Raw genomic sequence first — 26,083 nt, forward strand, 5'->3', positions numbered from 1 at the left:
TATAATTGTTAAGCAGATATTAATTTGCATTCTGTGTGGTATTCAAAAGTCTTGAATGTGAGTTTAACTGTGGTGTGTGTGTGTGTGTGTGTGTGTGTGTGTGTGTGTGTGTTTGTGTGTTTGTGTGTTTGTGTGTGTGTGTCTGCAGCGAGCTCCCCCATGGACGAGGTGTTGGCCTCCCTCAAACGTGGCAGCTTCCACCTGAGGAAGGCTGAGCTGCGCGTCCTAGCCCCCGACCCGGATGATGACAGCAACAACATCCTGGCTCAGATCCGGCAGGGCGTGCGGCTGAAGAAGGTACGGACCCGGCCGGAGCAGCAGCGTCACGCCAAGAGCTTCCCCCACTCGGCCGACGCTCTGACCCGCAGCATCCATGAGGCTCTGAGGAGAATCAAGGAGGCTTCACCCGAGTCCGAGTCGGAGGATGAAGGCCTTCCATGCACTGACTGGGAAAACTAAGCAGATTTGAAGTTTATAAACTCCATTTTTTTATGGATACGTGGAGTCAAAATGAAGACAAAGCGATGGCTTAATGCACCTGGAGATACCGTGGTGCAATTTGAACAAAATCCTATTGAGTTTTTTTACATCAGAAAACTGCTCAGAAGTATGATTTTTTTTATTCGTACTTTTGTGTGTTGTTTGTAAAGATGGACCACTAATCTTTTTTTATGTCGTTGCTGTGGCATTCTTGGCGAGGATACAACCTCTAACCTCTCATTATGTTAGTCCACATGTCAGAGTCGTACTGTAGCTTGCTGTGATGGGTTTGTTTTAGGAAGTAAGTATTGTGTTTATTCACGTTTCTCTCGCTTACAACAACACAGTGAGCATTCAGACTCTTCACTGATTACGTGTGCTTTACACTTTTACATTGTGACAGCCATCTTTCAGTGCATAAAATGCCTAGACATGTACACGTGTGATAGGATAATTCCCACTTCCTTAAAGGAACAGTTTGACGCTTTTGGAGATACAGCTGCTGGCTGTAGCTTTATATTTAGAAATGCTCAGCAAAAACAGTGAATAAGCGTATTTCCCATAATGTCACACTTTAATTTGTTAATTAAATTCGCAAGAATGCCAAAAATTGGCACTGATTTGTATGTTTTGCAAATCACCCATACCCGTTTTAAGCATTTTCACTCTAAAAATCATAAATAGCTACATGTACAAATATTTAGGAAACAATATATAAAAAGATAAAGAGGTTTGAGAGAAAGGAAATCAAACTCAATTTCAGTCTTCATCATCTGTTCTGAAATTAACAGAAAGTTGGTTATTGTAGTTTAACACAGTCAGCAGCTCACAGGCAAATCCGGTGCTTTAAAACGCTTAGTGTCCGATAACCACAATTTGCACCAAAAATCGCACTTTTTCACAAAGTTACAAGTCAGTCAAATCTGAACACACAGACACGATACATGTATTTATAGACTTAGTGAGCCGTGCACTTTCTAAGGACGTCATTATCGCTGATAAACATCCACATGTTAATTTAGAAATGAGAAAAAAATGAATGAAAAAATAGCCTGAGAATCATCATGTTTTCAAATTTATTCAGTATCAGTCAAGGAGGTTATGAAAATGTTAATGCTGAGGTCAAAGCAGAAAAGGTGACAGCGGCAACAACATTGGTGTTATGTAAGGTCTTTAAATCAAGCCTGTCGGGACAGTGAGGAGAGTGTGTCTCTCGTGCCTCCACACTGCCCCTGCTGTTTATATACTTGCTGCATCTCACGCCCCTGTCGCATTTTTGAGGTGCACGCACGAAACCAACGCAGGGGACATGTGGCAACCATCACGCGTACACATAGTTAAGTGAACCACATCTCTAGCCTAAGTCTCACTTTAACTGCAGCTTTCATTCTGCTGCTCCATCTGTGCCCAGAGTACGGTCCAAGCTCTGAGTGTGGTGCAATCAATATTCAAATGGTTTATAGATTGAAAACGGCTCTCCTAGCGAACAGTCTAGCTCCAAAAATAGAAAATCTTTTTGAGACAGCAAATGTTTTAATTGTGGCTGCCATAAATACAAGGATGGGAGGGAAACCTTGTTCTTCATAAGAAATTTTAAAAATTCGAACATAAATCTTAATTGTTGTCAGGAGCTAGCTGATGAGGTCCGGATGGGTGGCGATGGGTTCCAAATGGGTTTCAAATGTGATTGTTCAGTACTACCCACATTACAAATGGACTACAAACAGAAGCCAGGACACTTCCAAAACCAAAACCTTGTTCCACTGCCTCCAGATTCTGCATTCATTAGCCGATATCTGACTATAGAGATTACCCAAAGCAGAACATTTCTAAAATTTAGAGCATAATTATAATAACAGGTGTGGAAAAAGCTCATAAATATTTAATATATACTGTATTTGTGTCACTTTGAAAAGCGCTGATGTATTTTGAGATGCTGTCGCTGATCGAGCTTAAGTATATGTCAGAGAGAGAGTTTCTGAAAGGATATGATCCAAACAGTGTTTACCTGCAGCCCAGACAGGATCAGACTTTAAGAAGCTCCGCACAGCTGGCTCACAAATACTGAGTCAACTTGGAAATACCAACACACACAACCAGCTGTAGTTTCAGATCATTATTCATCACAAATATGTGTTCACTTGTGCATCCTCTGTGTTTCCTCCTTCAAGGATGCCATTTACACCAGGACAGTATTGTGACAAAATATATATTAGACGAAATATATATATTACATGACTATATATATTGGGCACCAAGTGAAACATAAACGATTACTTGAATCTGTGATGGGCTGATTGTGCTGTCACTCTTTGAGATGGAAAAAATGGATGGATGGGATATAATAATTCAATAGATAGATAGATAGATATACTTTATTATCTGCAGAGGATTCCCCTCTGATGAATAATAATAACCTACATTGTGATCGTCCGCTGTTATGATACATTATTGTTTAATTACTCTGCAAGACTCATTAGTATATGACTTAAAAATGAAACCAAAAAGGCTGAGAGTGTCAGAAAATTATGGAAATCTCCTTTATGAAGCTCTGCTCTTACGATATGATCATTAGAGCTGAAACAATTCAGCAGAAGATTAATCTGTACTTCTTTAAACAACTGATTAATTGTTTCAGTCATTTTTTTAAAGCAGAGCTCAAATTATTCTCTGGTTACTTTTCCAATGTGACAGTTTTACAGTGCTTTTTTTTTAGTTTTATGTCACTTTAAACTTAATACTTAGGTTTCTGACTGTCGGTCAGACAAAACAAGACATCTGAAGATGTCATATTGAATATTTTCTTTGTACTATTCAAGAGACTTAACGATTAATCGATTACACAGGAAAATCATTTACAGATGAATTAATGTTTCATGGGGTCTTTGATGGAAGCTTGCCAGAATGAAAAAAACAACTGATCAGTATCAGGTAATAGCATGAAAAGTTACTTGATATAACATTTTGTTCAAGTTTTTAGAAGATTTAGAAGACTTTTTCATGTTATAACAAGATGTTAACATGTTATAATAGGATATTTTCTTGGTATAACACGATGTTTTCATGTTATCACATTATTATGTTTTTAGAAGATTTTTGCATCACTAAATATTTTCATGCTATAACAAGATGTTTACATGTTATAATAGGATTTTTTTGTTATAACACAATGTTTTCACCTTATCACAACATGTTTTCATGTTGTAACAATAACGTTTTTTTAAAAATGTTTCATTTAATAGCGTGACCCCGTATTATGTAATAATGTGACATGTTTCATGTTTTAACTAGATAATTATATCGTTTGAGAATCGAAGAGAATATCTTGTAAAAACCTGAAAAAAGTCTTGTCATAACACAAAACTTTTTACTTTATTACCTGATACTGATCTTTCTTTTCTGGCTTGACAGTTTTATGCTTCCATAGTATTTTAAAAAAAAATTTAAATAGTGAGGGAATGTTTAAGATGACTTCCCCTGCTTTAAAATCTTCAAACACACATGTAGAACAGAGTCCACATGCAGAGGTTTTTCCACTTTGGATCCATGACGCAGAAACATTTCCATGTTGCATGTAGAATGAAGTTTTTCTGTGAGGATTAGTTGAGCTGAAGTCTGCAGCTTCATCGCCCTCTGCTGGGACCACACGCAGCCTCCTGCTCTTACCATCCAGATCATGTGTGATGTTTCTATTTATTATTTTTACTGTCATTTTGTTCACCTGAGAGAACGACTCTCTCTTTTTCCACTGCCTTCAAACATTTTGTTTTACAAGCTTATTTACTTACTGGAGTATTTGTTGTTTGAGTTTGTTGTGTGTGTGTGTGTGTGTGATTTTATACCTTTATTATGTGTTAAACTGTGTCAAACCGTTTTCAACTGAAACTCACATTTTCTTTCCTGTTTCTAACAAGTCATGCACTGAGTACCATGGCTAATTTTAAAAGCGTTAGTTTAATTTTTTTATGGAAAGGAATAATTGTCTTTCTTGCTGAGGGTCGGATGACAAAATTAGATGCTGTTCTTATGTCTGTGCAGTAAATATGAAACAACAGCAGCCAGCACACAAATAGCTGTACTTAGCATTAAGACTGGATAAAGAGGGAAATGGCTAGCCTGGCTTTTTCCAACGTAAAGTGTGCTCAAATTCACAACTGCTGCGACCACATGTTGCTCCTTTTTGCCAGATTTTATGAACAAAATAACCAACCTTTGCACAAAATCTTGGGCAGATCTGTGAATCCATATCGACAGTATGCCCCTTTTTGTGATAGGCAACTCCCATTGTCTCCCACTGAGATTTGGCTCATCTTAAGTGTTTTAAAACAATATTTATTTCAGTTTCAAAGGGAAAAAAAGACTGAGAATGAAGATTAACTGGCAAATATATGTGTAGTTAACTGCATTTAGTAGCCAAGTAGCCATGTTTCCCCCAGAAGCTGGTAGAGACCAAAGCCAGAGCTCAAAATTAGTGAATTTAGTTCATACATGTTCATACAGTCATGAAAAACTTAGAAATGTCAAGAAATTTGCAAATAGCAACTTCCAGGCCTGGAAGGGTTTGGAAAAACTAAATGTACCCTTGAGGTTTTGGAAATGTCATGGAATTTTGTTTCACAAACATATATAATAACACATGATGTGCTCTAGCGCTCTTTGAAAAGTGATAATCCGACGATGATTTCTGTTTTCACAAAATTTGGCTTTCATAAATGGTGTGATTTTTAGTGATTTTTTAAAAGAAAAAAAGTCAAAATTTTTCTTTTGAAAATCACCAAAAAAAATTAAAGAAAAAAGGCTTTTTCTTTAAGTATATGCAGTAAAAATAAATATAAAATACAGCCATTTAAACTTGTATGGCCCTCCCCTAAACCCAAAATAAAAAAACAAAGTTCATATCTGCTGCTTTAAAATGACATGCCTCCCCCCTGATAGCACCACCCCCTCCCCACTCATAAATAACAAACAGTCCCTAAGTTATTTTTAAATGCTCAGTTCTAATTTGTTTGAAATTTGTGATTGTTTTTAATAATACATATTTTAATAAGCTGTTATATAGAAATAATAAAAAGTGTGTATGAACCCTGAACATAGATACCTGAAAGCTGACTGTATGAAGTTTGTGTTCACAGTTATCGCAGGTTTGAATATTTTTTAAAAGACTGGTGGGAGTTAGGGAAATAGTCAGATTTAACCTTCCTTAAATTGTATTTTTCACACTTTGGCTATATAGATAAAACAAACAAGATATGGTTTGTTAATTTCGAGGTGCTAGTAGGCTGATTTTATTACCTGAAGACAGAACCAGTCTGATTTTTTCCCCATTGCCAGTCTTTATGCTGAGCTGACCGGTGGCTAACCGCAGCTTCATATTTACATTACAGACATTAGAATGGAGTCAATCTTCTCATCTGTCTCTCTGCAAGAAAGAAAACAAGCATCTTTTCCAAAAGTGTCAAGCTATTGCTGAAACCGTAGTATTACAGCTGCCATTCAAATAGAGAAACTGCTGCCAAGTGTCAAAAACATAGTAACTCTGAACATGTTGCATGCGGTACAGTGTGACATCATGGTTTCTCTTTCATCCACAGACGTCTTTAATGATATTAAAACATTTTCTAGATCATGTGTAACAGTAAAACTTGGCAGCAGATATTTGCTCAGTGATTGTAACTCCCTCACACCGCTCTGTCCCTTTTTTAAAAAATCCATTGTCCTTTTTTAAAAACCTTTCTGTCAAATGTGTAGATTTCCTCTGACTCGGAATACCACACGAGTTTGACCTTTCATGACCTTATGCATGTGACTGGTTTTAAGGACAAACCCATCACAACGTAAGTGCAATAATTGAGATGAAAAAGTCATTTTTATGAATTAAATACTGTAATGAAATGTAAAAAAATTATATATATCCGCATGCCTAAATGTATTGAAGTATTTATTGAAACTTCATATTTTAAAATGATTTTTAAAAGCATACAAATGTAAATGTACTTTTTAAGGTTTTCTCTCTTTTTTTTTGCTTTTTGGTTCCTATCATGACATTCCTCTCTGCTTTCTATATCCCAATTATATATATTTTTTTCCTTTCAAAATAAAATTCAGCACCGACATGTCGTCTTTGAATAGTCCTTGGTGTATGAAGGCTCAACACTTTACTGTAATCCCCCATAGTTAGCATTTATATGCAGCTTATAAACTTTAATAGATGGTTTATAACACACTATAATGCATTTTTACTCTGTTACATAATATTTGACAACACTGGAGTTCCTTTGTAGATTCTGATGATATAAAATATGCTTACAAAATCAGTTTTAATTATTTAATTTAGATTAAGCAATTGGAGCAATGGCTGCATTTTAGATTTGTCAAAATGTACCGGCTGCAACAAAAGATAATGTACACATGGATGCATCGATAATTATATATTTACAATAAAAGACTATTTAATTTATCTGAGTAGGGGGGTAGCTGGGGTCCAACTTTTTTTTAATTCTTTATTTTTTATTTTAGTTTTTTTTTTTTTAATATATCAAGACCCTACCCTGAGCAATAAATATTTTTCCTTGAGCCTCCATACGTGACAAGGGGAAAATGCATGACCCTCCCTCCCCCATAAATAAACATATTTCACAGTTTTTGGCTTATAGAAGGTGTGACTTTTACGATTTTTTAAAGACTGACAGTAAAAAAGTTACAAGAAAATTAAATAAGAAAATAGGGGAAAAGATAGAAAGGAAAAAATTATATTTATATATATGTTTTTATATATTTTGCAACATAATTTTCAATAAATAATTTTAGTTTTCTGGACATTTCTCCCTATTTTTTGATAATATCTATTTTTTTTCCCAACAGCTAACTTTCAGGTAATTTTTTTTGTCCCTTTTTACTTTTTTTTTTTTTTTTTACATTTTTAGATTTTTCAAATTGTGGGAAATTTCTTCCCTAGTTGCTCATCGCATTTCCCCACATATTCAAAAACAAAATGAGACCAGTTTTCTTATGTTTCAGAGGTGAAATGTCAGTAAACGATAAGTGAACACAGCACAAGAAAATCAGTGTTGATACACGTGTTCTAAGGTTAAAATAAATATAAAACATGACCATTTAAGGTTAAATGTTCTTGCCTGAAGAGCCATTCTGCATAATGAATACTTTCAATTATGACACATAATAACTAAATAATAAAATTAATAAAAACATAATAAAATAATATGATTTCAATGAAATGTAGGAGTCAAATGAGTCAAATGTGATATTAAAACCATATTTTATAGACATATACTACAACAACAACACCTACTATTACTACTACAACTAATAATAATAATGACAATAATAATGACTTTATTTATATAGCACGAAGGCAAGAAACCCCAGAGGCAACAACAGAAGCCAGACAATAAAGCTGAACTAAGGCCAGGCAAGAATTTAGGGAGAATTAAACAAGAGATTGGAAAAACATGTCAGAAAAAAAAAAAATTAAGATAAACAGAAAAGATAAACATTATTATTACTACTACTAATAATAATTTATACATAATTTATAATATTATTTTTTTTTAATAAAGAAATAAAAAAAATAAGATAAAATAGTATATAAAAATATAATCATAATAATACGGATCAAAAACAGAATACACTAAAACTACATTAAGAGACAAAGAATATTTCGATTGTAATTTTCAGAGATCTGAGTACCTCTCCCTTTATTGCATAATATAAAAAAGTTTATCACAGTCACACAGAAAATATGCTGTATAACATTTTTTCCTCGCAGCTACACCGGATGTGAGCAAACACTTTATTGCTAATTACGTCAAAATTTGAGAGGTGACGTGATGACGTCGTAAGTTAATGCTCCCGTCAGAGCAGCAGTGGAGGATGGAGCCGAGCTAAATGAATGAGCTGCGGGGTGATAGAGACCAGACAGGCGGATGATGATGAGAGGATGAACCCGCCGATGGAGCTCCAGGATCAGAATCTGAATCCCGGTTCACCGCGCGGTTAAATTACGCGTTAAAAAAGTAAACAATAAGATACCAGCTTGTGTTTGAGGGACTGCACTTACATTTGCCCTGTACATTTTTTTTTTGGTCAACATCGACGTCCGTAGAGCCAAGCTGGAGGATGATGATGATAAAACCTGGATTATGCACCAAGTGTTTTCTGTCTTTTCTCCAAAAACACCGGAGATCAAGCTCCCTCTGGAAAGAAGATGTCCACCATCACAAAGCGGCGTTAAAGGTCTGACTTGCGGCAGTTAAAAAACTCTTTAATATCACACTTGGTTTGAAGAAACTGAATTTAATGGCACAGCGGACTGAAAGAAAGAGCCAACGACTGAAAGTGGGATTTATGGACAGTCGGTTTATTGAGTTATTTTTCGGCTGAGGACGACCAAATCTACATGTACCAGCTGGTGAGATTTCACTGTGTTGTTAACACAAACAGCGGCTAACGGAGCACTTAAATTAAGCTAGCGACGTATGGATAAAGCTATCTTATTTCGCGCTGTTTTACCGGTTAGAAAACATTTTTGTTTGTGTCTTTCGACATTTTCTATGTGCTCTCAAAGGGGGCAACTTCACAAGCTTAATTCGGTTTAACCACACTGCCTTTCCTGTCAGTGTTGCCCCGAGTTTAGCTCGTTAATCCTCGTTTGTGAGGACTTTTATTTAGCTAACGGTTGCAACTAACTCCTAGCAGCGTCAGTGCTGCTGCTGCTGCTGCTGCTGCGCTCATCATGCATGCACAGGCACGTTTGCTCGGATGAAACCAAACGAAAATGAACCCAAGGGCATAAGAACAACAACAAGCCCATGTCTGGACTGAGAACAGCACCGTGGCTCCACCGGCCGTGAAGCCACAACCAGCAGAGCGGCTTTAGTTGGACACAGACAGACAGAGAGAGAGACAGAGAGGGATCAGGAGCTGAAGCTAGCCTCCAGCCTGTTCACACCGCCCTCAAGAGACCACCGACAGGAGCATTTTCAACTCTACTAAAGCCACCAAAATCCAGCCAAAATGGGGTATGTCACTTGCATATCAAACTACACTTCTCACTCTACGTGTTAGGGTATGGCTGTCGTTGTTTTTTTTGTTTTTTTTAAAGATTTTGGGCAGCCCTTGAGCAGATTTCAGCAGGGGCACTAAAGCTGCACAGTCTTGCAATCACAGCTAGCTTAGCCACCCGTGGCTAACTGCATGAAGTACTCCTGTCATCTCCAAACATACTGAACAACACGCTTATTTATTTACACACAGCCGCAGAAACACCACATATAAACCACACACGCCGGATAAGTCCACCATCATGTCCACTCACAGCCTCTATACACTGACATTTAAGATTAGAAAAGCCCAAAGATTAGGCTGTAATGAAGTAAGCTACTGTTGGTGGAAGTATCAGAGCTTAGACAGTTGCTTACAATCACATTGTACTTTGGTACAATGTGATTAAAGGGATGTAAGACCTATATATATATATATATATATATATATATAGTCTGTTCCATGAGAACATATAGTTTAACCATTTGATACCTGGAGCAATATATTTTCTTGTGCTGCTTTCAGATGCAAGTATTTAAAGCTTTTAACTGGTGCGATTTCTTTCAAAAAACATTAGAAAAAGGCAATAACACAATTGGTAAGACACGTTGCACAACTGGCAAGACATAAAGAGATTTAGAAAAATATTTTAAACAGCTAGGGAAAAATGTCAAGGTAAAAAAGAAAAAAACATGAAAAATTATGCTACAAAATTATTCTTTTTCTTTTTCTTTTTTTACGCAGATTTTTTTTTGGGTTATTGTCTACCTCCCATGTTTTTTTTTTTGTTTTTTTTTTTTTTAATAAATCAGGCAACGGCAATGGGTTAAATGTCAAAGACAAAAATCACAAAAAATAGATTTATAGTTCAATATAGTCAAAATTCCATTTATAAAATTTCGTCACAAAATTCTTATATTTTTAAATCAGGTAATTTCCTTGTTTTTTAACTTTTCTTTTTAATTTTAATGTTTTCATTTTATTTATTAATATAACTAATTTTCAGGTAATTTTCTCGTACTGTTTACTGATTTCTTGCTCATTTTGGAATGCCTCAAATTTAATATCATACAGTCTGACACATAGTGACCACAATTTAATCTTGATTGACAGTGTGACATGCAGTGAACTTGTAGCAATTTATCACGATGTGTAGGGATCTGTAGCCAATCTAGACGACAGATGTACATGACAAGGAAAACTAGTTGTATATCCAGCTGTGCAGGCATCATATTATTTTCAGATGTTGCTGAATTGAAATGTTGAAAAGAGATCATTTGTCAAGCTACTGTTTATCATTTTGTTTGACATTTCTTCTTTTGTTGCTCATTGCCTCCCTCTCATGTTTTTGAAAGAAATCAAGCCAATTTGCTCAGGTTTCAAAGGGTTAAAGGGGCCCTTTGCAAATTTTTAACCAGCTTTATATCAAAACAGTGTGGGTAGTGTGTGTAAATGAGATGTGGGGAACTTTCCTCCATCTAACCAGTGCTTAGATATCCCCGTTCCCCCTGAGACGAAACTCAAAATTGTTGCAAAACATGTCATCTAGCTGAGTTTCGCTTGCTCTCCTGGGCTGTTTTCGAACTACATGCTGTACTTTTGTATTTTTTGCGTACTGCCTGCTGACCATGCCACCGCCACGCTTGCACAGAGATGGCACTAAAAGGCTGCAACGATGTCCCCGCTTTATACCGCCCCAGCATATGAACACAGAGCCAAATGACAGTGGCATCATTCCGCTCCAGTGTGTGATTATACACCGCATCACAGCATCCTGCCATCAAAAGAGGCATGACGGGCGCGACGTCGAGTGTCTGCCTATAAGCGTGACGTAAAACATACACATCTGCAGCGCTTTCTCAACAATAACAAAGAAATAACATGTCGATCACAATCATTTACCTTCTCTGTTATATGGCGGCAGATCTAGTCCTCTGCTCGGAGGGGTAAGGAGTTCCCAAAGCGTGTTGTTTTCCCAGTTTGAGGACATTTGCGGTCGCAGTTCTTCGTCTTTGAATTAGCCTCTTTTTTCAGTCTCCCGCGGTGGGTCGCACACGTAAACATGTCATCAAAACATCACGCTTGTGCCTCCCTCTCAACTGAAAAACTCTTCCAGGTGCACGACACAAAAAGCAATGTACAACAAAACTGACCGTCAGCACACAATAATGTCCTTTTTAGATGCTTCTAATTCTGGGCCTGTGGCAGCCACACGATAAATACGTTTCAACCAACAGTCTTCATGTAACAGACATGTTACAAGGCTGTTAAGTTAGAACAGTGAGGTGGCAAGATGGCGTGATATTCCCACCTTAAACAGGTATTGTAAATGCAATTTCGGTCGCTGGTGCACCAACATATTATGTAATGGTGAGGGCCCAGAGAGCAATTTGACAACTTGTCAAATTGCTTCCTTTTTTCCAATTTTTTGAATGAAGCCGCACCCATTTGCCCACTGTTTAAAGGTTTAAATACTTGTAAAAGGCATCTGAAAGCAGCACACGCAAAAACGATCCACATTTCAATGGGTTAAATCCCCCCACCAGCCAACAATGATCTGGCCTGCACACTTGGCTCGTGTAACGCATGAAGCTGAACCTGCAGATGTGTGGTGATTCTCCTGATCAAGAGCGACCTAGTTCTTACTCCAGATGAAAGCAGATGATGGAGCATGTGATTGGGCTGTTGTCATATTATGGTTGGGGGTGGGAGGACAGGGTGGGGGTTGGGGGTTGAAGGGGGGGTGACGCACATCCTCTGTAATTGTCAAGGCCAATGGTTATAATCCAGTCCAACAATCAATTCCTCAGACGCAGAAAAGAGAGCGTGTCCTGTGTGTGCACTTACCCCCTAATTAGCAAGTCAGACTGAGCCGTTCCAACAAGGACTGGAGCTTCTCTTCTTCTATAATAGATGATTGTAAACAAGCTGTCCTCCTCAGACTTGGCGCTTTTGAATAAAACAGTGTCCAGACTATTTTTTTTTGCTACTTTACCGATGGCGGTAGGTCAGAGTTCAACTTGCTGTCAACTTGTTTTAACTGGTAACATGTTTCACAGGAATGAAGGTGTGGCGAGGAGCAGTTAGTGAGCACACTACATGCAATAGTGAGCAAACACATGTCTAATATTGACACCTGTTATACATAAAGCACATAAGAAAACAGGTCATTTATGATTATGCTTTTATTGGCTGACAGGATAAAATATTTAAGATACTTTTGTTTGTTAACCCTGTAAAACCTGGGCACATTGGTTTGATTTCTTTCAAAAACACGGAAAGAGGGCAATGAGTATCTTAACAAGAAATGGCTCAAAAATGAGCAAGAAATTAGTAAAACTTTACTAGAAAATTACATGAAAATATCAAAAAAGTAGAAAAGTAAAAAAAGAGACAAGAGACAAGAAAATGACCATAAGTAAGTGCAAAAAAAGATATATTTTCTGTAACATAATAAAAAATTTTAAAAAATCATAAATATAGTTCTCTGGATTTTTTCCCCATTTTCAGATTATACCTCCTCACAGCAAATTTTCAGTTCATTTTCTCATCACCTTTTATTTTGCAATTTTCCAAACATATTTTTTCTAGCAGCTCATTCCCTTTTCTCATGTTTTCAAAATAAATTAATTTAATTTTCTCTGGTTCCAGAGGTTTAATTGCTTGTGAAAGGCATCTAAACACAGCACAACAACAATTATGTTGATTCAGATTGTATAGGGTTGGCAATCTGAGAAATTTCCCAAGAATTAGTAAGAAGTTAGTGAAAAGTACGAAAGAAAGAAAAGAAAATTACCAAAATTAGCAATTAAAACAACTATAAAAAACAAACAAACAAACAAAAAATGGGAAAGCAAGACACCAACAAAAAGGAAATTACCTTAAGAAACTACTTAGGAAAATAATTATTTTAGAAAAAATAATTTTTAATATATAATTATGATAATTCTAAATATAGTTTATAAAAAATATAGTTTAAAAAATCTAAATCTATTAATTTCTTGCACTTTGCAGGATATTTCTTGCCAAGTTGCTGGTGTTTTCAAAAGAAATTGCAGCAAGTTGCTCAGGGTTCAAAGGGTTCAGTGTGGATTATCACAGATTCTCCCTGTGTTCTTCTTCTGTGCATATCGGCCTCGCAGATGCCAGTTTTCTTCCCCTCAGTGAGGCATACTTTATTTTTCTCTCAAGTGTCGCCTTTGCCTTTCTTTATAGTGACAGTAGAGAGGTGGAATAAGAGGAGAGAGAGGAGGGATGAACTCCGGCAGCTAAGATTCCTGGTTGAACCCGGGACGCCGCGATTAGATGGTTAGCGTCTTAATCTGAAGGCCACTCGTGCGTCTTTAACCATTCCATTCCCATTCTGTGATAGTACCTAATACAGAACAGCGAGGCGGCATAACGACCTGATGTTCCTGCCTTGAACAGGCAGTGTAAAAAGGGGCGAAGTTGACTGTTGTGAGAGAAATGTTGTGAAATCTTGTGGTTGTCCACCAGCGGTTATAAAACCAAAATGCAGACACTTTCAGTGGTTGAGGACGACGAAAAATCCTACCATGTGGTTAGTAGTAAAACGCATGTTTACAAACCAACTATATGGAATAAAAATGTAAAAAAAAAAGAAAAAAAGTATTCTAAAAACATCAATATTATATACGTATTTCTTGCTGACCATGACAGCATTCAAAATCTTCTTTTCTTTTAAGGTTTTTCAATGCACAATAATAACTTTTATTATGCAGCAACTTTCAAAAATGCATTTTCAACATGCTTCATGGTTATAAAACAGAATTAGAGAAAATAAAACCTAAATCAAAACAAGATAAAATAAAGATAATATACAGATAAGAAAAGCCTCCAAACTGACGGAGTGTATCATTCCCTGATGTTGTAATGTTGTTACAGCTCAGTGTAAAGGCTCCTCTCCTCACCTGTTGGCTGCTCTGAGCAGCTATAGACAACTTGTATCACTCACAGTCTTTACAAGAGACACACACTGTGTGGTTATGAGATGATGAGTATTTCTGTGTGCTGTTTTTTTTCCTTTTCTAATTTGTTATGACTGAGTGAACTGAAGTGATATATCTTGAGTGGAAACCATGAAAAGAGCTTGGCATTGTCTGTAAAATGTGCTTCAGGAGATGCTGCCATCCAGCAACCACTCTGTTCAAGGATACTTCTTTTTTTTTGGTCATTATATTGAATTTTCATTCAGCTATGGTCATCAGTCTACTGATTAAATAACTAAATAAAATAATGATAACTACAGATCACAGAAAAAAAACATAACACAAACAACCAAACAAATAAACAAACAAGCAAAAGAATGTATACAAAACAAATCCATATTCCTGCCTGGATAAACAGTATACCACAATCTTCTCTGATCTACAAGCAGCCGGTTCGCTCTCAGACACCCATGCGTGTGTAAGTGAGTCTCCTGCACATGCATGTATTTACTTCACAATCTGTCCACGTCAGCAAAGTACTCCAACTCAAGGATATTTATAAAAAAAAAAAGAAAAAAAAAAAAGAGGAAACTTTTTGTAGAATAATCAATTAGTCTATTGCCAGAAAATCAGCAACTACTGTGTTATTGTGTGTCATTATCAATGAATAATTTAAGTAAAACATTGCTTTCTGTGGTTGGGGCTTCTAAAATGAGAATTTTTGCTATTTCATCCTCATCTTCTGTGAAAAGAAACTGAATATCTTTAGGTTATGGGCTGTTGGTCAGATGATACGAGGCATTGTAAGATGACACTGTGGGCTCTGGAAACTTTTGTGATGTCCCTTCTATAGACCAAATTACTAATAGATGATAAAATGTGAATTAATCTAAAAAAAGCAAGCCCTTAATTTAAATATGGGACACAGTTTGCATATTGTCAGCCGATGTTGCACGATTACGAGTTTTCTCTCTAAGCATTTTGGCCGTTTCGTAACTTAATGTTTCTCTTTCACTTCCCTTATTGGTCTTATTATATCGCACAGAGGTCAAGGAGTAGGATCTTAAAACTTTTTTTGACATATTACACTAATAAATTAAAAACTGCCAGTGCATACCTGTACTGTGAGAATTTTTTTTAGAAAAAAACACACTGAATGTGTCAACCAAAATCTTTTTTACACATAAACATCTAAACACACACGTTCTCTCTCCATGGCTCTTTTCTGTCCCCGGCTGAAAGCTGTGTGGCCGCTGAATGACATATGGGTGTTTTCAAACTGGAGGTTGTGCCTTGCCAAGCCCCTGCTGCCTCCCTCTGCGAGTGGGTTAACCCGACAGGGACGCTGCGATCGGATTGGATGAGAGAGCATGTGGTGGGAAGGAGAGAGGGGAGAGAGAGAGTTGGAGGATGGTTGCAGCTCATGACCAGCCCTGAGTCACATGGCTGTTGCCATGACGACACAGCAGCTAAGTTAGTAATGCAGAGTTATTTTTCCTGCGAGCGCAGACTGCAATCGCCCGTGCTCTGACACTCAGTTTTTTCCTGTAGTCAGATTATTTTATTTATTTTAAGTATGAGTGATGGGTGATGAGTGTTTGCTATTTAGTAATGGTATCATGGTATCATGAATTAATGTGGCTTTTCATTACTGTGTGGGAACAGTACTTACACTATTATTACTTTGATATTGACTAGAGAGTAAAATTAGCTTTAATTTTGTCAAGTAATCAATTGTCAATAAAATAGTCGACAAAAAAGTAATCAGAAAGTGAACATTTACTGGTTAACTTTGATACCAAAGTAAATATCTTTAGATCTTGGACTCTTAAATTTATTTCCTAAATTTCAATTTGGACCTTGGAGAAATTGTGATGGGTGTTTTTAAGCCTTTTTCTCTGACATTTTAACTAACAATCAGTTAATTTAGAAAACAAACAAAAGTATATTTACTTACAAGTAATACAAGTGATAAATGATTTCTGGTTTAGAATTGTAACATGATTTAATGTTTTAAATTCTTATTAAACAGAGAGTGTAAGGTGTGATCGATAGGAAGGCATAGAATTGAGAATTTTAAAAAAAAAATAGTCGATTGACAGAAAAATAATTGTAATGGTCTGTGGTTTGCTGTTTTTTTTTTCTTTTATGATAATAAACTTAATATCTTTAGATTTTGGACTCTTGGGCAGACAAACAAACAAAAAATTTGAATGTGTCAATATGGACTTGGAAGAAATTTTGAAGACATTTTGATAACCAAACTATTAATTAGTTAATCAATAAAATAACCAGATTTATCAGTAATGGCACAAAATTCACTGTGTGCCTGTGTGAGCTGCCTCAAAGACAAATGAATATTTTTATTTTTATGTAACCTTTATTTATACAGGCAATCTGATTGAGACATGAGGTCTCATTGTCAAGAGAGACCATAACACTGGGAGTGGGACATCTTCTCAAATTTGAGGTTTTAGGGCTGTTCTGTAATAATAAATCAAATATCTTTGTGTTGGGACCAATCAGCAACTTTCAGGGCTAAAAAATAAAGTTGAGGTGGAAGTTCTGAAAATTGCAGTTCCCCTAATGGCCACTTGAGGCTGGCTCCAAAAGCAAGTCAATCAATGTGTTAAAATGCCCAATTAACAGCAGAAATAAATGTGTTTACAGCCCGGTACAAAAAAAACAGTTTAATTCTCTGTAGCTAATTTATGACGACTGTACGAGGGGTGAATTTTTATGCAAGTCACTTGTTTACATTTTATTAAGGCTTACAGCTGCACATATTTTAAAGCGTGGTCACTTTGAGTGACAGGCTGTCTGAGAGGCGTCACTACCGTTTATAAGTCAGCTACACCCTCGTATTCCAATATGGTCAGAAAAATCCAAAAATCCAAGATGGCAGCAGCTGAGATGCCAGAACCGAAGTCAAGAAACCAATGGGTGAAGTCAAAGTAGATACATCCATTATCTTTAGTTTATGGTTTGAATGAGACATTTATAAATCAGGAAAATTTCTGTGAGAATATTTGACAATGAAAATAATTGTTACTTGCAACCCTACTTTAAATTAGGCTAATGCATTCAGAGGGCAAACTTTATCATAGATTGGAATAATTTGACTAATCCCTTGAATTCACGTAGGTCTCATGATAAATGTGACATCAACAAGACTAGATGTCCTGAGAGACTGATTTGCAACAGTCCAGTTAAAGGACACACTGTCCGGAGTAAGCAGCTAATCTCAACACATTAACTTTAACCGCAGACACTAGACGCCTTTGTCTCCCAGTATGCAAACACTGGTGTGTGTGTGTGTCTTCTGTTTTCTGCTGGTTGCAAGTGGAGAACTGCTGATCTGATAACATCTGTGGTCAGATTCCTCTGTCAAAGCACTTGTCATTGAGACTTGAATGCCTCAGTATGTTTCATTGTGAAAAGGGATTATGGGCTAACAATCGCCACACACTCTCATAGAGATACACTCCACAGGGGCAGATTGTGATCTAGGCCGCGCTGTCACACTAATGACACGCTGAAATATAAAATGAGCCATTAAAATGTGGTCAGGGCACCCACTTCAACCCCTTTAATAACAATGGGTAATTGAGACTTCCATGTTGTGGCTGAGCAGAGCCAAAGTCAGCATGTTTTCAACAGTCAAATTAACCCTGAGGGACAGTTTGGCACATTTCACATGCTTTTCATTCTTCTTTTTTTAGAATTTTTAGGGGGTTTTCTTTTGGCTGTGTTCATGCATATGGCAGAAATTTTGGCAAGATAGTGTATTTTTGTTTATTCTTATAATTTCCAGCTCAGCTCCTATAATAAGTCTAAAATACACTGTGGAAACTAAATTGTTACATTCAGACTGTTAAGGTAAAAGATGCTCCATTGAAACTCATTCAAACTGCAATTTTTGATCCCACAGCCATCAAAGCATAAAAACATGCATAGTATTATTTCTGGGTGTCGACTATTTTCCACCTGATGATGTCATCTTTTTACCATATTTTGAATATGGAGAAAATACATGCTATTTCCACTAAGTGCACTGTCACAATGAATATTGCTGCAAATCATTGACATATCCCAGGCTGTGATCATCAAAAAAGTTTTTCATCTAAAAACATAGTGAAATGGTGACAAAAAAACATTGCATTTAAACGGTTAAAATTCTTAATATTTTAATGTATGATTAGGCATGATGTTGGTTAAAAAAATAACTCAATCATATAAATGAATAATATTTTTCATAGCCTGATTTGGAAAGGGCATTTTGTGTGCAGAGCAGTATGAGTGTGAGTATTTGACACTGCTCAAAAAATTAATGTAGAAAAATCAATCAGTGTTGCTGTTAATCATTGACATATCCCAGGCTGTGATACTAAAAATCTACTTTAGATTTAGCATATTGAAAATAAGTTATTTGATATTTATTTATGTTTAGGACTCTTGTTAGTTAAAAAATTAACTACATGAAAGTGGAAAATAATATTCATGTAAAAAAAAAATATTTAAGCAGCGCATTTCTTCAAAGGGCTATGAGTGTGTGTCATTAAAGCGGGCCCTGAGGGGTTAAAGAAGCTAGTTATTTAAGTCAAGCCAATATATCCAAATTATGTGATAATTTCATTTTCAGATGATTAAATTCTCTGTCTAATGTCTTTCTTTTAGTTTGAACACAGTTGACCCATTAGTCTTTTATCTTCCTTATATCTGACAAAACAGCACATCCCATAATAAACATATGAGCAATTAAAGTTGTATTAACCCACTAAACATGCCAGTCAACTATGCCATTAAATGATAAAACAGAGCCCTCCTTCATCACCTATTGATCAGATGGAAATTTATACCCCAAGTGTAACTGTTGTGCAGCTGTTGCAGTGCTAAGTAGGAAAAAGTCCAAATAAATAGAGTGCATAAGGATTCATAAATATATATTGTGATATACACAATGTCAGAAAATATAAGTTTGATTTTGGTTATATTATTTAAGTTTTCAAGATGAAAACTCTTGAATCTTGTCATGAGTGACCAATGCAGTAGTTGTTAAGTGGTCTTTTTTTTCTTATTTTTGGCATTGCTGCACGTCCTTCCCCTGAGCAGCAATCAGCCAATCACAGTTTTTTATCCTTTCCAAAACCAAAACACACAAGCAGAGGTGCAAAGAATGAATTAAACGTTGTGTTTATCTGCTGTAACAGAAGCTGCTAACGCAAGCATGTTGACTAACTATCTTATTGGCAATTTCTGAGGGGCATGTCATTAACTAACTACATTTTGGGGGTTATATTGGTGATAGCACATCCACTGTGTCGTGTTTCTTCACTGTGTGGACTTTGGTCCTGGATGCCATCAGAGTTTAGGGTAACATAAGCAGCTCTGTCAGCCCTTAATTGGATTTGGTTAAGTTTAAAATCCAGCAACTCGGCCAAACTCATTATCTAAGACCGAGTTACTTTCACCAAACACATTGTTAAGTCCTCATCCTTAAAGCCTTTTCTCTTCGGATGTTAAAATGAAACTGTGTATGTAGCTGTTGAGGCTTTTACAGCGATGTTGTTTGAAAACAAGTTTGCTGGAAGCATTAAAAAGTCAGCAAGAGACACTGTTTTTATTTAGATTTCTCAATATATGCAATCTGAATCACGTACGCTACCCACATCAACAAAGCAATCCCAATGACACGAAACCTAAAGACTAAGCAAAAATACAATACAACACATTTACACACTTATCAATCAGGACAGTTTTTAACCTTCTCATTAGCTAACTGTAGCTCAACAGAGTGCTGCAGGGATGAACACTGCCCAGGTTCTCTCAAAAAGCCTGCAGGATTTTTCCATTGGATTTTGGATTATTGCAGAAGCTCTGTGGCAAACAAAAGTTCACCATACTTTCATATATTGTTCAACTAGATAATTTTTAAGCACTTTTTTTCACAAATGAACCCTTTTTGAAGCCAAAATGCAATTGCCAGTATTGCCTTTTTTAAGTCATATAAGGATTTCAAAATTTACGGGTAGGATATTTACTGGCTATCAAACCAAAAACCCATTTCAAAAACCCATTCACTTCAAAAAGAGGAAATTGGGAGGTGGGGAGGTGATAGTCCACGATTTCACGGAGGAATTGTTGATTCAAAACTTCTGGATGATGTGCTAAACTTTTGAGTTATGTGATGCAATAACAGCTCTTGTAGCTCCTGCTGCATCATGAGGGAGTCAGTTCCTACTGACAAGCACATAGCCATAGCATCATGTGACCAAAGCCAAAAAGTGTTTCCATTGCAGTTTTGTGAAATATGGCTTTTTCAAATCGCCTGAAATACCACCTCATGCAAGTGTAAAAACTTATTTTGATAAATGGGAGTTTTTTCATAATTGACATGTTTCCATTAGGCGTATTTTATACTTGCAATTTCACTTTAAGCAGTTTGAGAGTTAATGGAAACCCGCCTTGTGTGAAATTAAGAACCCATTGTTCTTTATTACTTTGAATTTTGAAAACTTTACCCGCTCTGCAACAGTAACGCAGTCAGTTGTCAATGTAGCAGCCAGCCTTCCAAACTGTCCAGTCTTAAACCGTGCTGGTTTTACATAACAGCTTGTCCCAGCACGTCCTGATAGACGATACGGAAGAGTCACCGTAAGCAAATCATGTCCTAGGAAGTCACGATGATCACACGAAAACCTCCACAGCAAAGAAACAAATGTAGTTATTGCACAAAGAGAGCATGAACTCTGATGCCACTTAAACATGTTCAGCTCATCTCATTTTTTGGGGGAGTAATTTATTCACCAATGTGCTTTACAGAGGTGGAATAAGTACTTAGATCTGTGACTTAAAAGTAGCAATACCACACTGTAAAAATACTCTGTTGCAAGTAAAAGTCCTGCATTCAATATTAACAAAAGTTAAAACATCAAAAGTATTTGTTTTGTAGAATAATGTATATTATACCGCAGGATTATAAAAATGGTATTGAATATATAATGTATTATTGTGTATTTCTCTTCTCACTGGAATACTGTACATATTTAACATGCAGTACAGTATATTCTCGGCGGCCTGTTTGAGCCGGTGCGAATGCCATCTTCACGCCGCCACGTTAGTACCACGTCTGTGTCTATCTTTAAATAACATCTGCAGACTTAATTAACACACTGAGACATGACGAGAGGATCCCAGAGAGACTCAACAGTCTCTGCGTCCCGCAGGAGACCTCAGCTCCCAGCCGTGCAATCACGTCCCTCTCTGGAAGAGCAGCAGATAGATTTTTTACGACCAAATCTAGTGTCAAGATACAGTTTTTACTAATGCTCAGCTGTGGACTTTAACTAAGTATGTTCATTCAAGTACTGTACATATGAGCAAATTTGAGGTTCTTGTACTGTACTTGAGTATTTCCATTTTATACTACTTTTATACTACTCCACTACCTGCCAGAGGTAAATATTGTACTTTTTACTCCGCTACGTTTGTGTGACAGCTTTATTTTAGTTGATGCATCGTATTCTGTAATATGATTATAGAATATGATGCACTGCGTTAGATTAAACTATTCAAAAATTAATAAAAATGAGTTAATATTAGCATGACCTTTAACATCTACAGTAGGAAAATACAACAGATTCTTATCACAGTGTGGTATTAATACTTTTACATTTACTAAGTAAATGATCTGAATACTTCTTCCACCACTGCTAATGTTGACTTGAGTTTATTTTTAAAGGACTTATCAAAAGCAGCTTTACTAAATGCTTTACACATAAAACAAAAACTAAAATACATAGGTGATGGTTTACTAACCAGGCAAGCACAGGGGAAAAAAGGAGAAAAATATTAGAATAATGGATGATTAAAACTTGAAACACCAGAAAAAAGTCATAACAATGGGTGAATTTTAGATAGAGCAGTGAAAGACTGAAGTGCATTCTCAAGAGCAAGTTACAGGGTAACTGTGGAGTTAAGACTGAAAATAAACCTTTAAATATTTAGGGCTGAAACGATTACTCGAGTTAATCCAATAATTAAATTATTAAAAATCATTGAGGCAAAATTCTTTAAAAACTTAAATAACAGGTAAACAAAAAATTTGAACGCTGTGCCATCGGACTGAAGCCTGGCCTATGCCAGGAAGTCATTCCAGGTGTTGCACCTGGTTTTTTGATGTGTACCACCGGGCCTGAAAAAAATTGTAGGGGAAACACTGAAAAATATAGTTGGGTTTTTTTTTTTTAAGGAAAAAGCTGTTAATTGTTGATTCATTATAAGGGACTTTAGAATTATTTAGACTTTTAAAAAATATATATATATATATTTTCCATTACCCTTTAACAAAGCAAAAGTAATTAAATGAAAACATTTCTGTGCGCATATCCGATTACTCGATTAATTGCAAGAATAATCTGTATTACTTGATTACTGAAATAATCAATAGATGCAGCCCTAAAAGTATTATAGGAAAGCCTTTCGATATATATAAATCTTTCAAAGTGATTTAAAAGAAGAGACTGACTTTGCAAGCCAGAGTTCCTCCGGTGGGTCCTTCCACAGCCAAGGATCTCAGGTTGCATGTTGGGTGGTAAGGGGACGGCAGGCCAGATTTAGACTTTTTTTTCCATCTCTGCTATCCATATTATATTGCTGGGAAAACAAATTTTTCACCCAAACACATGCCTTTACCTTTGCCTTATGGTCATTTTACTGAGCCGACCTTAAACACATCACAATCATACCTTATGAAACCTGGTTTATTGTGCTAACTAGCTCTTATCCTGCCGATTTCAACACTGGATTACTGTTTTGAACTGACAGGACTTGGTATAAAGTTTAGGTGTGATTGAATTAAAATGATGCGATTTGACTTGAGATGTAATGTTACATTATAGGATCCACGGGACAGTATCGATAACCTCAAGAGTTCTGAAAAAAGCGGAACCGAGTCCTTAAGAGAACCAGGTTTCGGTCCCCATCCCTAACAGTGACAGGTGTGAAGAGGATCTCAATTTACCTTTGATGCAGTGCAGCAGATCGAGATGGAAGTGATAATGCTTTGCATTTTTTGGGATGCCTGTTTTGCATTTTGATAACCTTTTTCAGTGGTGGTAAGCAAAACATTTAGATGTCAGCTCACACCTTTGTTCTAGACTGAAATATCTCAACAATCATCGGATGGATTGTCTTCTGAAATTTTGCATATAAACCATCAGCACATAAGCATAATGTGTTCAATATGTTGGTTTATAACCAAAACTAATGACATTACCATCAGTCTCAGCTGTACTGTGTGTTCAGAGATGATTAGCAAATGTAAGATGCTAAGCTAAGATGCAGAACATAGTAAACATCACACGTGCACCTCACAGGCCTGGTAGTATGACAGGTTTTTACCTGCTGGATTATTCTACGTATCATTCAAATATTATATTGTAATATTAAATCGATACATGAGATTTCCAGCCAGGTCTGTCTCACCGCTGTGTCGGATTGTGTGCAGAAGAATGGTGTTCAGCTTCCCCAGCAACTTCCAACCTATACTGTAAATGTAAAAAATCCACTGGATGACAGGAAATTTGCCATTTCACGTCATCTATGACACATTTAAATAAATTCCATTAATATCAAAATTCCTGAGTTTTTTTGCAGCTTTTAAAGTGTCAGTTAGATGAGATAGTTGCACCATAGTTTGTGTAAATTCTGGTTATATAAATGTAATTGTCAGTTTTCCCGTGGTGCACTGCAAAAAAACAATTTTTTTTTTTTAAAAATACAGCGGTGGATGCATATCCATCTGACTCTCAAGTACATCCTGAATTCCATTTGGCCAAAGTTACAGTATGAGACCAATAAACAGTTTTCATTCGATTGCATTCTGTAATATAATATTTGTTTTTTCAGCCTATATTTTGGGTACAATTTTATTTGTATTTTACGATTTATCGTGATGCAAAAATGTGTTAATTTGCAGAAATGTAGCACAGCGCGAAAGTAAAAGCAGTGCTCTGTTGATTTAATCTTTGGCAAAAAGTTTTGGTTAAATTTTATTTATATTTTGCAATAGATTCATTTTTGTCTCTAAAATCAATGGATAATTGTATTAAATAATCCTGATCACAGTAATAATCAAAATAATTGGGATGATCACTTTGGCTATCATCATGCAGCCCTGTCTTTTTTACTTATTTTCCAATCCGTCCATCTCTTTTAGCTGGACAACTCATCAGTCTCACACTGTAATATTTTTGAAGGAAAAAGGACAAACTGGGACATGTCCAAACACTGTCCGGACATCTCCCGGCATAAATCTGCTCTTGGTTTGTTGTGGACCCGTTACAACCAGACAGTTACAGCTTGTTTTGCTTTTAATCCAATACCCCGGGAGCTTTCCATCCATAGCAGTGTTTTTGGAATCCGCCCAGAGCCTGCTGATCTCTGTATGTTGGCACAGGTGCTTCCAGGTCACCTTTGGCATCACTTCACTGTCTCTACGTCAGCGCTTGCCCTGCTGCTCAGCTCTGGCCTGCACACACTCGCACATACATAGCCTAGAATATAACATCCTGTTGCTTTTTTTTGCCAAATCGTTCAGGCGTGTCAGTTTTGAGCTTCCTCTGTTACAGGTGGACACTGTCAGTGTCTCCACAGTTACACAGGCCAAACAAATATGGCTGTGTACCAACTCTCTCCACAGTATCGATGTGAACACCACATGATCTTGTCCAATCAATCGATATGTCATGTTTTTAATCAGTCTAATCCCCGCTTTGTCATGCAAGTATCTCTGAAGCTGCACCACCATCAAAGAGAGGCATGTAGACCTGTGTACTTCGAGTCTTTGGGCTGTCCATCGTCTCTGCAGCAGTGCAGGTGCCGATGGTCGTCCAGGTCTGTGTGGGCTCGGCTGCATTGTTCGGCTCTCGCTATTTTAAAAGTAGAAGTGGAATTAGCATATCTGCCCTTTCTTTCTTTCACTGCTTTTAGAAAATGCATAATTCCTGCTTGATTTTTATCTTAACCGCCCACACATGAGGCAGTTGATTTAAAGAAAGACACTCCCATCTCAGTCTTTGTCTGCCTCGTTCCTCTCCTGCAGACAGGTCACATTCTTTCCTTTCCATGTAATGTTTTACAGCTGTTTTTTCCCCCTATTTTCCCGATCAACATCAGTGTTACTCCCTGGTTTCTATAAGGTGCAGGAGTGCCCTTTTTTATTGTGTTTTATATTGCTGTTAAATATCTGACGTTTTAAATTTTGCTGCTGCTTTGGAAAACATGTTGTATTAACATGTTTTGGATGATCGGATCACAAGTAGACAGCTCTGAGTCAGTCTGTTCACAGCTGCATTAGAATGCATCTCCACATGCTTATCCTGTGACCACTTGTGGTTCATTCTCACTCATTTCCCACACATTTATTTGTGATGGCCGTCCACAATTAAAACATCTATTAGTCACCTATTAATTAATTTTTTTGGAGCTAGAACGTTCATTAAAAGCACTGTTGGAATATAAACAGAGTTTGGTTATCATTGCAACAGGCTCTTGGAGCACAGAGCTTACTCTGGGCACAGATGGAGCAGCAG

General features: G+C 36.6%; 2 protein-coding genes across 4 annotated transcripts in view; both read left to right on the forward strand.

The window, feature by feature from the left end:
• The window catches only part of jmy (junction mediating and regulatory protein, p53 cofactor), a 37,980-nt gene extending 31,383 nt beyond the window's left edge, over positions 1-6,597 (forward strand). The window contains exon 10 of the mRNA XM_088071063.1: positions 149-6,597. Within this exon, the coding sequence (XP_087927189.1) occupies positions 149-459 (311 nt within the window). The 3' untranslated portion in view covers positions 460-6,597. The remainder of the gene's footprint in view (positions 1-148) is intronic.
• Positions 6,598-8,336: 1,739 nt separating this feature from the next.
• Positions 8,337-26,083, forward strand: part of LOC121960229 (homer protein homolog 1) — a 33,673-nt gene continuing 15,926 nt past the window's right edge. The window contains exon 1 of one of the 3 annotated variants that reach the window (XM_088071189.1): positions 8,337-8,908. Coding sequence is in view for 2 of the 3 variants with exons in the window: in XM_088071187.1 (XP_087927313.1) it covers positions 9,514-9,518 (5 nt within the window). In the remaining variant the exon portion in view is untranslated. Of the gene's footprint in view, positions 9,519-26,083 lie in introns of all 3 variants that reach the window. The other 2 variants (XM_088071187.1, XM_042509861.2) reach the window with 2 other exon arrangements.

This window comes from Plectropomus leopardus, chromosome 20 (genome assembly GCF_026936395.1).
Source record: "Plectropomus leopardus strain MGB_pleo_1.0 chromosome 20, ASM2693639v1, whole genome shotgun sequence".
Classification (NCBI taxonomy): domain Eukaryota; kingdom Metazoa; phylum Chordata; class Actinopteri; order Perciformes; family Serranidae; genus Plectropomus; species Plectropomus leopardus.